General features: G+C 38.4%; 1 protein-coding gene across 13 annotated transcripts in view; it reads right to left on the bottom strand.

Moving 5' to 3' along the window:
• RALGPS1 (Ral GEF with PH domain and SH3 binding motif 1) overlaps window positions 1–12,587 on the bottom strand; it is an 85,098-nt gene that overhangs the window by 287 nt on the left and 72,224 nt on the right. For 4 of the 13 annotated variants that reach the window (XM_042052553.1, XM_042052552.1, XM_042052551.1 and 1 more), the window contains 5 exons: window positions 12,464–12,544; window positions 10,244–10,370; window positions 9,089–9,181; window positions 8,809–8,914; window positions 7,697–7,788 (listed from right to left, as the gene is read on the bottom strand). In XM_042052553.1, the coding sequence (XP_041908487.1) occupies window positions 7,697–7,788; window positions 8,809–8,914; window positions 9,089–9,181; window positions 10,244–10,370; window positions 12,464–12,544 (499 nt within the window). Of the gene's footprint in view, window positions 1–3,062; window positions 3,204–4,528; window positions 7,308–7,696; window positions 7,789–8,808; window positions 8,915–9,088; window positions 9,182–10,243; window positions 10,371–12,463; window positions 12,545–12,587 lie in introns of those variants that run through there. The other 9 variants (XR_006020404.1, XM_042052555.1, XM_042052560.1 and 6 more) reach the window with 4 other exon arrangements.

The following is a 12,587-nucleotide window of genomic DNA, read 5'->3' as shown; positions in this document are numbered from 1 at the left end:
CTGTCATAAATTTCTGCCAAATGTAAACTTGTGTGGAAATCATTTGAATGTGAACTTTAAATGATATCCTCTGTCTTGCCACAAAACAGGTAGTGCTCCACTTTCCCTGCTTATAACTGAAGTTCAACTTTTTAGCTTACAGTACAATTTGAGCTAGCCATGTAATGTCAACATACATGCAATAATGTATCAGAAAAATTAACATCATCTATACAATTCATAGATATTTTATCCTCTTGCAAATCCAAACTGATTTGTCTGCTTTATGAACTACTTAGACAGAAAAACTCTCCCCTTCTCTTACTAGGACTTGAGGGGAAGAAGACAGCTAGTGGGGTAGAGGCCTCAGCAACCAGGACCCCGTGCCTCAGTACTGTCGCAAGTCAAGCAGGGCTGACCACAGCCAGGGTCAGCTTCCTTCCTCCCTGCAATCTGAGACCACCCAGCAAGTCTGTGGGATGAGACAGGTTTAAAGCTGAGAGCAGGGAACTGCAGAGCATAACAAATCCAGTGGCTGCAGGGTACCAAGGGGACAATGCTGGACCGCAACCGAGGCCACCTGCAGTCAGGGCCTGGACTACAGGGTCTGTCAGACCTAAGCCTGCTAGGGCAGAGCTCAGGCAGGGGCTGAGGGCCCAGAACGGAGCTTAAATGGGCTCCTGAGCCCATGATGGGGTGGCGGGTGGGCTGGTCAGGACCATCAGTACCCACAGGGCCCTGAAAAAATGCTTTTAAAAGGCACTTCCTTTTTAACTGAGGTACAAGAACTCAACATACATGCTTATAGACCAGATACTTAGGGAAAAAACCCCCACCAAAACTGCATCAACCCCATGACAAACCAAAAAATTATTAGGAAATGTCTTTCACTTTAAGACTGCACATTTACTTTCATAAACCTGTTCCAAAATGCCAGAGCTGCATCAATTTGCCCTGGAGACTATGGATTTTCCAGAGGGCTTCTGCTCATGCCTGGAGTACTCTTCTTTTCTAAAGTAACACCTCATAGATGGAAGTGACTCCACACTTCCATACTCACCTTTGATTTCCTGTTTCTGCACTGAAATCTCCTAGCCCCTATCATAATGTCAGAAGATTACGAAGAGGAAGAGTGGGAGTCAGAAAGAGGTGTGTCTCTCAGTCTAACTATGACTCAGTAGAAATAACTAGCAGAAGCACCTATGTCATTGTCAATTAGATGTCATACTGATACGTTTCTCTTTCCTGGCACAGCTTTCCTTAGCGGCTGTTGTTAATTAACTAGAGTGAGGGGAATGTTTAGCCACATTAAAAAGCATCCTGAAGTACAGTGACAAGTTTCCAGTGTTTCTGTGGAAACAGAGAGTTCACTGTTTGTTCACATTCTGTTTATTCTGTCTAGTAAATAGTAAAAGAAACAATGAAGTTCAGACAGGTAAGAAGGGAGACTAAAGGGTTCACTTCAAGACACAAAGGACTCATTTGGCCCATTCACCTTAAAGCATAGGCAAGGAAAAATAAAAACATCAACAACACCCACCCACACCACCACCTTAAGACCCTTTCTTCTCTGGTTCCCCCTTTTCTCAGTCCAAAAAGTCAGCAAATTTAGAAAAGTTTTAAATTCAAACACAATCATCAGTTGGTGATCTCAAACGCCTACACCCCTCCTAGTGCATACCAAGGCTGGCAGCTCCATGTAAGCCTAGCAGTGAATTGTGTTCACGGTCTATGTGTGCCCCCCATCACCTCTCCTTTCCATAAATATATACGGGGGCGGGGAAGCCAGTAAAAACTCACAGCAGGATTTGAAGATCAAGTCTCCTCAGCAGTTAAAAATGTACAGCCTTGGAGGCTGGTAGGTGAAGTAAAAACTACTCCCTGGCCCTCCCCCAGCTGTTGAAAGAATTAAAACAATTGCACTGCTAAACAATGCAGACAGGACTAGATGGACTTCCAAGTATGCTGTACTTGAATGCAACAAAGAGCATCTTGTAATCTAAAAGGAATTGTTGCTTGGTGGGTTTTTTTGAAACCTTCACCTTCTGCACCAGCTAGTTGCCCTTTCTCTTGCTTTCTATTTTTTTGTCTGTTTGTCCCATGAGAGAGTATGACATTACCTTCAACAAGACAAGACGTATATTCATTGTGTTCATGTCTGGTTCGATTTTATAGTTTTGTATTATTACAAGAAACAGTAACCATTTACTACAACTATCTTCCAGTGTTTCCAAGTGTTCTAGGGTGTTCCTTTGTGTTCACAAATTGTATTTTTATTTTATTGTGACAGTGGTATCATTAAAAAATTGTATGTAAAATAATTTATCTAGCTGGTTGTTTGCTATTTTTATTCTGCAGAATTTGATGGACTTTTCTCTATATCTATACTAGAACAAATCTATTTGTTTTCTGAACTTGCTTGTTTGCTTTATATTCAGTTACATCACGCTTGCAAAGCCAAAACATGGATCATCTGAAGCAAGTAATCATTTGCAACACTTCTCCCACCACAGTCTATTCTTCCTGGAAGCTGATTTCTGGCAGAGAGAACATGGCTACAGACAAAGTCCAGAAATACAAAGGATACTTCCTCCAGTTCATTACTACAAAGTCCAGAAATACAAAGGATACTTCCTCCAGTTCATTACTATCTGCACTTCCTTGTGGACCACTGTGTTTTAGTTGATGCAAAATGGGTGTTTCCATCCTTCCTAATATAATTATCTGAGATGCTCTTACATCTGGGGTCTACTGAGACCCGTACACGTTGACTTTTTTTCTCCCCTTTAAACACGCTCCAAGATATTGTGTATTTTCCGGATTTGATAGACAAATCTCCAGAGTAATAGATCAGAGCTATGGAAATACCACAATCATTAATGATTTCAGAAGAAAAACGAATGCAGTGTGCTAGTGCCATCCCTTGCACACCTAGCACAGCCTTGCATCCAGAGTAGGGACAAAGTTATTTAATTTTTCATTCTGTTTTTACTCTTCCAGGTTACAAGACAAGATGCTTGGATATAATGAGCATTTAATGAGCTCTTCACTACTTTGGGTGTTGTATGACAAAAGCACATTACCTTATAGTGAAATACAGCAATGCAGAAAGCAGTCCTCTCTCCCCCCTGCAATTTGATTCCGTAACAGTGTCAACCTGGGATATTGTGATTGTTGGTTTTCCTTCCTAACATGCTCACTTTGTTTATTTTCTATCTTGTTACCTATGGGAAGGAGGAGAATTCCAGTTAATTTTCCCATTTTAACTGATGCTATTAGTGAAAAGAACCACTTGATAGAAATGAGAGACACTTACAGATCCTTCCTTTATAAAATATTTACAATGCTTTCCTCTTCAGCTGTAGAAGTAACTTTTTTTATATTAGCTTGTTTTGCTCTCATCTTCACATTAATTTTTCACTCAGACAATTCTCATTTTCACATGTAATTTTTCTCTGAGGCAACTGCTCATGAAATTATGTTTCTGCAGAAATTAAAGGACCTTCATTGCCACTCATAATCTGGAGCCTATTTACCTTGCATAAGAAATAAAACATGGTTTTAGCTGCATCACATAGTCCAATTCCCCTGCCATAAGCAGGGACATCTTCAACCAGGTTGCTCAGAGCCCTTCTACCTGACCTTGAACACTTCCAGGGATGGGGCATCCACCGCCTCTCTGCCCAAACCAGTGTTTCATTACCCTCACTGCAAAAAATGTCTTCCATGTATCTAGTCTGAATCAACCTTCCTTTAGTTTTAAACTATTATCCCTTCTCCTATCACTACAGGAAAAAAATCTGTCTAAAAAAATCTGTCCCCATCTCTTCTGTAATCCCCTTTAAGTACTGAAAGACGGCAATAACGTCTCCTTGGCACATTTTCTTCTCCAGGCTAAACAATTCCATCTGTCTCAGCCTTTCCTCATAAGAGGTGCTCCAGCTCTCTGATTATTTTTGTGGCCCTTTTCTGGACCCACTGCAACAGGTTCATGTCTTTCCTGTACCAAGGACTCGAGAGCTGGATGAAGCACTCCACATTGGGTCTCACAAGAGCTGAGTGGAGGAGCAGAATCACCTCTGTCACCCGCTGCCCACACTGCTTTTGATGCAGCCCAGAATATATCCAGCCTCTCATCCACCAGCACCTGAGTCCTCAGCAGACTTGCTCTTGATGTGTTCATTAGAAATATGTCAGCCCCAGCCACTCATCAAGCTTGTCCAGGCCCCTCTGGATGGCCCCAGTCTTCAACTGTGGCAACTGCACCACTCAGCTTGGTGTCATCTGCAAACCTGCTGAGTTAAATCTTAAGTGCAAAGAAATTTAAGTTTCTCTCTACTTCTTTGGACTTTCCAAATCTCACTTGAAAAAGCTGCAAATTTGGAGGCTTTTTCAATTTTATCCTAGAAATGTTGATTCTGTTGTATTTATGCTACTAAATGGCTAGACACTATGCTCTATAAAGTCTGTTCAACTGTATTATCATTCATTCACAAATAAAACATGCATGCTGCCTTTGAGCTAAAACATTCCTAACGTACCTCTACTGTTCTTTTTCGGAATATTTTATTGTCAACAGCATACATACCCTGCACATTTTTAAACTTACAACCAAATGCAATTACTGTTGTAGTAAACAAACTTTTTTTTACATTAAAGTATTTAATTAGCAAAACAATCATTATTATCAATGTAACAAACTGAAAAATGCAGCAACTTGATACAAGACTGAGGTAACAAAATACTTTGCCAAAAATCTAGATTCCGACACCAGAGTCCTTACAGGTGAGACAGTTCACAAGAATTATAGAAAGAATCCTTTACACAAAGGGCATGCAGTGGACTGCTGGAAAATACAGCCAAAAATAGTGCAACAGTTTCCACACAAAACAAACCAAAATGTTGAAATTGGTTAACATTATAATGTGACAAGTCAGTCTCAATTTGAAAACTAGTTTCTTTGCCTCCTTTTAGTGCTATTTGGAAAAACATGCATTTTGGCACTGAATTTCATCAAAATTGCACATTTAATAAACTAATAATATTACCTACAGTTTTTATATCTTCACAATTCTGAAAACAGTAATTTTGACATAATGTTTACTTTTACATAGCGATTGCAGTTATTCTCTTTGATGGAGGAAAACTTGTATGGTTTGTGATATTTTTTGTGAAAATGCTGTAACAATCAGTAGTAACAGGCAATACATTGTATTTCAATAGCAGCTTTCAATTAACCATAGAAGTCCCAGATAATAGCAAGTGGTACCAAATGGCATCATAACACGTCTAATCAGCAGCTATGAACTGTTTAATACTTAAAGACTAATTTAAAATTGGTTTAAGATGTTTTACTAGTATTCTTACACTGCCATCAATCTGAATTTCTCAATACTGTGCAGCAATTTCACAATTGTGCTATACTGAAAAGATGTTTAATCTCATTGATGACTAATCACAGAAGTCCATAGGTGGAGAATAATTCAGACTGTATCATAGTCTAACAGTCTGAAGTCATTTACTGGTGACTGGTTACCACATTCAAAAGCTTCTACACCATCTCTAATGGTGTTAGATGCTCTGCCCTTGCAGAAAATGATGCTTTTCCTAGTTCAAAGTTCTCTTAAGTTAGCAAAAAAAGAGAAAAATGGTATAAATATATTTTGCATTACCACTCTTTTCACACAGTTCCTCAGTTATCAAATAAACTTTGTCAACTTGACATACACTTTCCCATGTCCCAGGATCTAAATGCAGTTGTCACCAGGAACTGGTTTTTTTGAAAAGCTGGTATGTATTAGGCTTTCAGGATTGTAACTGAAAAACTCTTAAAAGAACAAAAAATTTACTTTTGACCTCCATTTAACAATACAGGTATTCTTTCCTCCTTTGTTAGAGAAGTCTCAAAATAAAAATGTAGAAAATCATGGAAGTCCACAGAATACATACTGCTAATGCCAGGGAGCTTGTTCTAGTAGAGGCTCTGTTAACTTAAACTGACTTCCACAGTGTTCCCTGGTCTGTAGAGGCTGACTTGTCAATTTTTCCTCTACACAATCTTAGGAAAGTCAGAAGAGGTTTTCTGGTGATTGATGAAGTCTGAATATTGATGCCATATGGCAAGAGTTACAAACAGAAAAAGTAATGAATTTAACATATAAACAGAAAAAGATTCTGACTGCAGGAGTGCCAGGGCACAGCAGGAATACAGCATAGAGAGAGTTCTTTCAGAGGAGAAGGCCCAGTTACACTTTTTTTGTTTGATTGCTTGTTCTCTGAATGTTGGTGTGGAGGCTTCTTTGTACTTGCTCCACTGTTAGACAGTCTTTCACTGCCATCATGATTTTATAATAGCAATACCATCTACCAGTACTAATGACCCGAAGTTGCAACATACATGTCATCCACAGAAAGACAGAACAGAAACAATGTTATGAAATAATTTTGAGGAGCCAGGACCATGTGATACATAACACCTGATTACCTGCTTCCCTGTACTAAGGGATTTGAAATGAACAACATTCAGACTGAACCAAAACACCAAATTTATAAGCAACTATGTCACTGGTAAAAGAATGAAAGACAAACTTCAGCACAACGTAAATTGAAACAGCCTTAAATCCATTACCAGGGTGTTCCTGAGTGAAGTAGCTGAATGAAAAAGAAAACCAACTGTCCTCTGCCAAAATACATTTTTCCCAAATAGCTCAAATATAAAGAGCAGAATTGTCCAGAGATTTAATAGAAAATTTGAGGCAGCCACATTGCCAAGCAACTCAGTGCACTTAGATTATAAAAATGTTGTTCCACAATTTTCTATTCTAATTGACACTTTGGAGCAAGTTAACACTGTCAATCATTCTGTGCATTAGAAAGAATTGAAACCCAACATGGGCCAAATATTCTTCAGTCACACAAAGCAGCTTAACAATAAAAAGAACCATTTAAAAAAGAATAGGCAGAAGATATGATGCTCAGTTTGTGGTCAAATATCAGTTCATGCAGTCTCTGACCACAAATAGTTGAGGGCTCTAGAATCCTGCAGGAGTCAGGATTAAGCTTCTGTCCATCTAACTTGTCTGATTTCACTCAGTGCATGAGACTTTATCTGGTCCTAGGGACAACATTCACTTTCTGCTTTTAAAAGCTGTGTCAGAATCACTTTCAAGTTAATAGGAAAGTGCTGAAACATCTGTGGCTGGCTCATGTCAGGAAAACCATTCTCCTCTTCCTCCTTAGAGAACAGTAACCTGTTTCTTCAGTTTGGCACTTGAAGTCACACCAGGTAGGAGAGGAAATTATTCGAATGACATTAGATTAGCAGGTACCTGGAAGAGATTGTAAATTACTCATAGAATCATTACATTTAGGAAAGATCTCTAAGATCATCGAGTCCATCTTAGTATGCTTGCTTTCATTTTCCATGAAACAGTCCCTTCTGAAGAAGAGATGAGGTTATCTTGCTTGAAGCAACTAAGAGTAGAGGTTATATGCTCTTAAGGTTACCAAACCAATAGCTAGACCTGCACAAAACCTGATTTGATGGGAATTCTCTAATTTCAAATAATTTTTCTTTCTCCTATTGAAAAAATGGATGAGGAATTATGTCTGTCCCTACAAGAATTTGTGTGCACACAGATTGAAAGAGAAATCTTTTCTAGTAAGGATTTTCTGGAAAACAGGAACAAGTCGGTAGAAATAGTTTTCATAACCTTACCTGAGGCTTGTTGCTTTTGCACGCATCATCCAAGTGTTTATGCCATAATATTGCATGAAACCTTGAACCAGTCTGAAACTTGTAAACATTGCCTACAAAAACAAGAAAATGAAAGACTCTAAATTTGCAGACAGACACGTAGTTTCAAAGGACTCTGATTTCTGTGCAGAAGCCAAAGTCCTGAAGTAAACTCTTAAATTCATTTGCACCTCAAATGCTCAAACATCATGCTGCTAATATAACAGAGCCCATGTGAGGCATGTTACCCAGCAATCGCTGGGGGAAGCAAGTATGAGAACATATGTGGCCTCATAGGCAGAAAGGCCAAATTACAGCCACAGAAAAGACCAGGTAGGTCAGATCTAATTTAATCCTGGCTTTCTTCTCATCGAGGCTTCTGATAAAGTTTTTCATATCTGTAAACTTAGTTTTCTTCAATGTCCTAGTGCAAATTGTTTCCTGCAATCAAATATTCTACGCATTTTAGTTAACACCCAAAAGATGCACTGCACACAGTAGATGCAGCTCCATATCCAGCACCAAAGCTGAAAACACGAAAAGTGAAGAAAGCCTCAAGAATCTGTAAGCAACCACTCAAAGTGCAAAGTAACTCCAGGACTTTTCTTATCTTTTGAAGTTTTAATCAAGGGGAAGGAGTTATGGCACTGCAAAATTAATTATTAAAAAGCATTTAATAATTACTTAGCAGACTTATTTTGGTAAATGGTTTGATATTTTAATTGGCCTCAGTGTTAAGTCAGGATTTGATACTAACTGATTTTAAGGAAGCTATTCAGAGACTTGGAGATCAATGCATGGAAACTCATGGACATATTGAAATTTCATTGGTTGGGGAATTTCTGCAAAACTTACAGTAACTGTCAAAATAAAGCACTCCCTCTGTAGGCACCACAGAAGCACCACAGCATATTGTAGAAATACGCTCAATTTAATTTGTACCTTCCCTTGAAAATTCTGTATTGAAGATCTTCCTCTTCAGTCCTTTATGAGTGCCACTGCAAGCTCTATAATTTACAAGCTCATTAATAGATATTAATCTGCTTCCTGTCACAGAAATGTAATGCAGACATTGTCCATCTTGCAATATCTACCTTTGTCAGGGTTATTTAGCTGGAAAATATCAGGATGCTCTGGGTCGTCAGGCAGTGCCACCATCCAGCCCACAATGGAGACTTTTTTCCCAGGTGTAGATTTATACTGGAAAAGACAGACAAGTCAGTCATAGCTGAGACTGTAGCAGAGATTAACTTTTGACTGTAAAAGTTGTGCAGAAATATGGCTTAGCCTGGAACAGAAAGTACACTCTGGATGCCCTTCCAGATCTACTTACGAGTATTTAGTTTCTGTTTTTAGAATAAATTTAAAGCTTACATGTTTTCTTTCAGTGCCTCTTAAAGCTTTTGCTCCGAAGTACAGAAGAGTTGATCCTGAAAGTGTAACCCAGTATCTAGTCCACGAGGAGAGCTGAATGAAAAAGGAAAAAAATTAGGAAAAACTCTGCATATCTCTGACATTTCAAAAATCTATTCACAGGCAAGTCCAGGTGCTACCAAAATTAATTTCCGAAGCAAGGAATGGAGATACAGAGTGTCTCCTGGTGTAAATCAGCCCAGCGACCTAAATTTTGATGGCTGGCTGTAAATACAATCCTACTTAGTTGGCTATCTCATAAAAGTGTCAGTACTGATTGTTTCAGAGTAGAATAGTGTGTTGCCTTCTGCTGGACAGATCTTAGACTTTTGCTAAAAAAAAATTATTGAGTTGAGAACTCTGCAATTCTTCAGATCTTTTAGCTCCAAACTAAACTGGGTTGCATGTGAAATACATCAATCAACTCTACAGGAAACAAAGAAATTACCAAATGCATAGGACTAGAACCATGTGAAACCCATGAATTCAGGTTACCTATGAATTGCCATGACTTTGGTGCTATGGGTGGCTGCCCTGAAGCCTTTTCATTTTAATGAGATACCACAAAAGCACCAAAATATATTGTAGAAATATGTTCAATTGAATTTGCACCCTCCCTTGAAAATTCTATATTGAAGATCTCCCTCTTCAGTCTTTTATGAGTGCCACTGCAAGTTCTGTAATCTACAAACTTGTTAAAAGTTATTAATCTACCTCCTGTCACAGAAATGTAATGCAGACATTATCCATCCTGCAATATCTACCTTTGTCATGGTTATTTAGCTGGAAAATATCAGGATGCTCTGGGTCATCAGGCAGTGCCACAAGATTTATTTCTGCCCTCACAACACTGCTTGCTGGTTACACAATTGCTTCACTCCTGCTCTGCTGTTACAGCTAGAAACGTGACTTGCAAATGGCAGGGAGAAGCAAAACCGCTGTAGATCAAATGACACACAAATGTTACAACCTTGTTATAACTTTGATCAGAAGATTACAATTGATAAAACCGTTGTTTCATGTGGTATCAAGCTGCAGGTTTAATGTAATCCTGAAAATTAAAACAGCCCCTAATGAATTACGATCATAGGAATAATTATAGTTAGAATCACTTACAGTAGGTTTCTTGCCTTCTTTGAGCAGTGTCTTTCTTCTTAAAGGCCCTTCCATGGTGATGACTCCTGTGGAACCACCTGCTGTGCAGCTACACGTGCCCGTTGGGCTGGAGAGACAAAGCATTCCTCTATTGTATTTGAGCAGACAAATAAGGACGGTAAGTAAGCAGTATAATTTAGCTCTAAAGATATCTATCCTGCACTGCTTTACGTATACTGTATCATCTGAAATGTGACTCTAGAATATGTATTTTCCTAACCTAGCTATCAAATAGGAACCAGGATCTTTCAAAAATAGCAAATCAACAAAAGGTTCTAGTCTGGGGACTTAGACATGAAAAAATAAAACAGAATAAATACTGAAACCCAAAGTCAAAGTGAAAACAGGCAATTTTCTTTTTTATTCCAGTAAATTACAGAAATTATCTGAATTTCTGGAAATTTATGGCTTACAATTTTGGCAATAAGAGCTCCCACAAATGTTATTTTAAGTTTAATGAAAATACCTTGCCTAATTGGAAAAGAGTTGGGAAAACTATATAAAAATGCTAAATAATTTATTGTACAGAGATTACAATAGTTTTTCCTTTTCCAGAATGAACAAAAAACTTCCAACATACAACAGTGAGAAAGAGATACAAGTGATAGAGCCCACGTGCAAGCAAAGTTAGAAATGCAAACAGCCATTAAAAACGTCTCAACCAAATACTGATTGGTAGGTTATCTGCTGCTAACTTCTCTTCATTCCCATGTGATCACAACCCTGATGTTCTGATATGGACCGAGAAGGTTTATCAGCGCCAACGAAATCATGTCTAATAATGAGTACGAGGAAAAGGACGTGCATGATCTACCTTTCAGTTGTGAAAGGAACACTATTCTGTCTACAAACAAGTATGAACTCATTCTGGTGCCAAGTGACATGCACAACCACATCTAGAGAAGAACAGCTCTTCCAACTGGCAGGTGCATCTTCTTCCATTGCATGCACCTGCCTGGTCTCTGCTAATGTGCATTCTTGCCAATTCTGTATTTGACAGAGGCAGTAGAAAGGTTTCAGAAAAGGAAGAATGACCACAAGCATTAGAATTACTTGACAGTGGATAAACATAAGAAATGTATTTTAGGGAATAATTCTTCTTTGTGGATTTAATAGGCTTTTCACATTTTTATCTTCTTACATTTTATATTTCTAGCTTGTGTATGTTTTTTAAACAGATCTACCATGGTCATGTTAAAAAACTATTTTCCAGGAGCAGGTACAATAGCTTAAATACTGTTCCAAAATGTATTCCTTTATGAATTTATAAAGTATGCATTTTTACTCCTGTCTAACCTCTAGCTTGTACTGCTATCAGACGTTACTAGCAGGTAAAGCAGCTGTAATTACATTTATACATTATATCAATACTTCTACAATGGCTGAAGCAAACTAATTTAAACCAAATAAAATCTGACTGGATTTAAATGGCAACTAAATCACAGTATTTGCAGAATACTGAGTCAGGGCCCTATTTTCTTAACCGTTCAAACGTAAGTCATCACTTGCTAGCATCACAGAATTTATCAAGTTCAGGTTAGGTATATATGCAAGGAATGATTTTTATCCCTCAAACGATATAAAATTTTCTGTGTCACCTCTCTGTGGTCTGTAAATGGATTACCTGCTTCTGGAAAGTCCATGTCTTAGTGACTAGCAACACTGTGAGTGCCTGCAACATATGGTTTGCATATGTTCCCTCTCTTACTTGAGGTCCAAGGTAATACCCTTTTACTGAACAAAATCAACACACCATACTACAGCTCTCTGACACAAACAGATGTTATGGGTAGGTGTCCTGTAAATCAGGAAATAGATTGTGGGAAAGGGTCAAGAAGGTATCCTTCCAATATCATTACTTGTCACAGGAGTCAAAGATGGCCTTCATGACAAACCTGCTTCTGTAAAGGTTTCATAAAACCCTAAGTAAAGACTAGTTTTCTGCAAAATGGAAGCCAGACATCATTAGTTAAATCAATAACTAAACTGAATTTCATCTGAATAGGCCATAACCCTGCTTTATCATTAGCAGAAGTTTTTACAAGCAGGAAGGGGAGACTTTGTGAATTGTTACGGTCATATGAGGATATTTGGACACAAAATACATTACACTAGGAAAGCGTAAAGACCCAAATTGAAGTTTAGCACCATACAATGAAAGAGGTAGACCCTGAACTGTACCTGTAGACACAGCTTCGACTCCTAGGAGAATTTCGGATTGGTACCCTCCAGTTAGGCCCCAGCGTGGCATATAAACGACCCCTGTTTGTGAATGCAAACATCTGGTGAGGGCAATTCTAGTTTG

This window comes from Corvus kubaryi, unplaced genomic scaffold (genome assembly GCF_017639235.1).
Source record: "Corvus kubaryi isolate FWS band 111438036 unplaced genomic scaffold, C.kubaryi_AGA036_p1.0 78, whole genome shotgun sequence".
NCBI classification, from domain to species: domain Eukaryota; kingdom Metazoa; phylum Chordata; class Aves; order Passeriformes; family Corvidae; genus Corvus; species Corvus kubaryi.
This window is presented reverse-complemented; position numbering and strand designations above follow the sequence as displayed.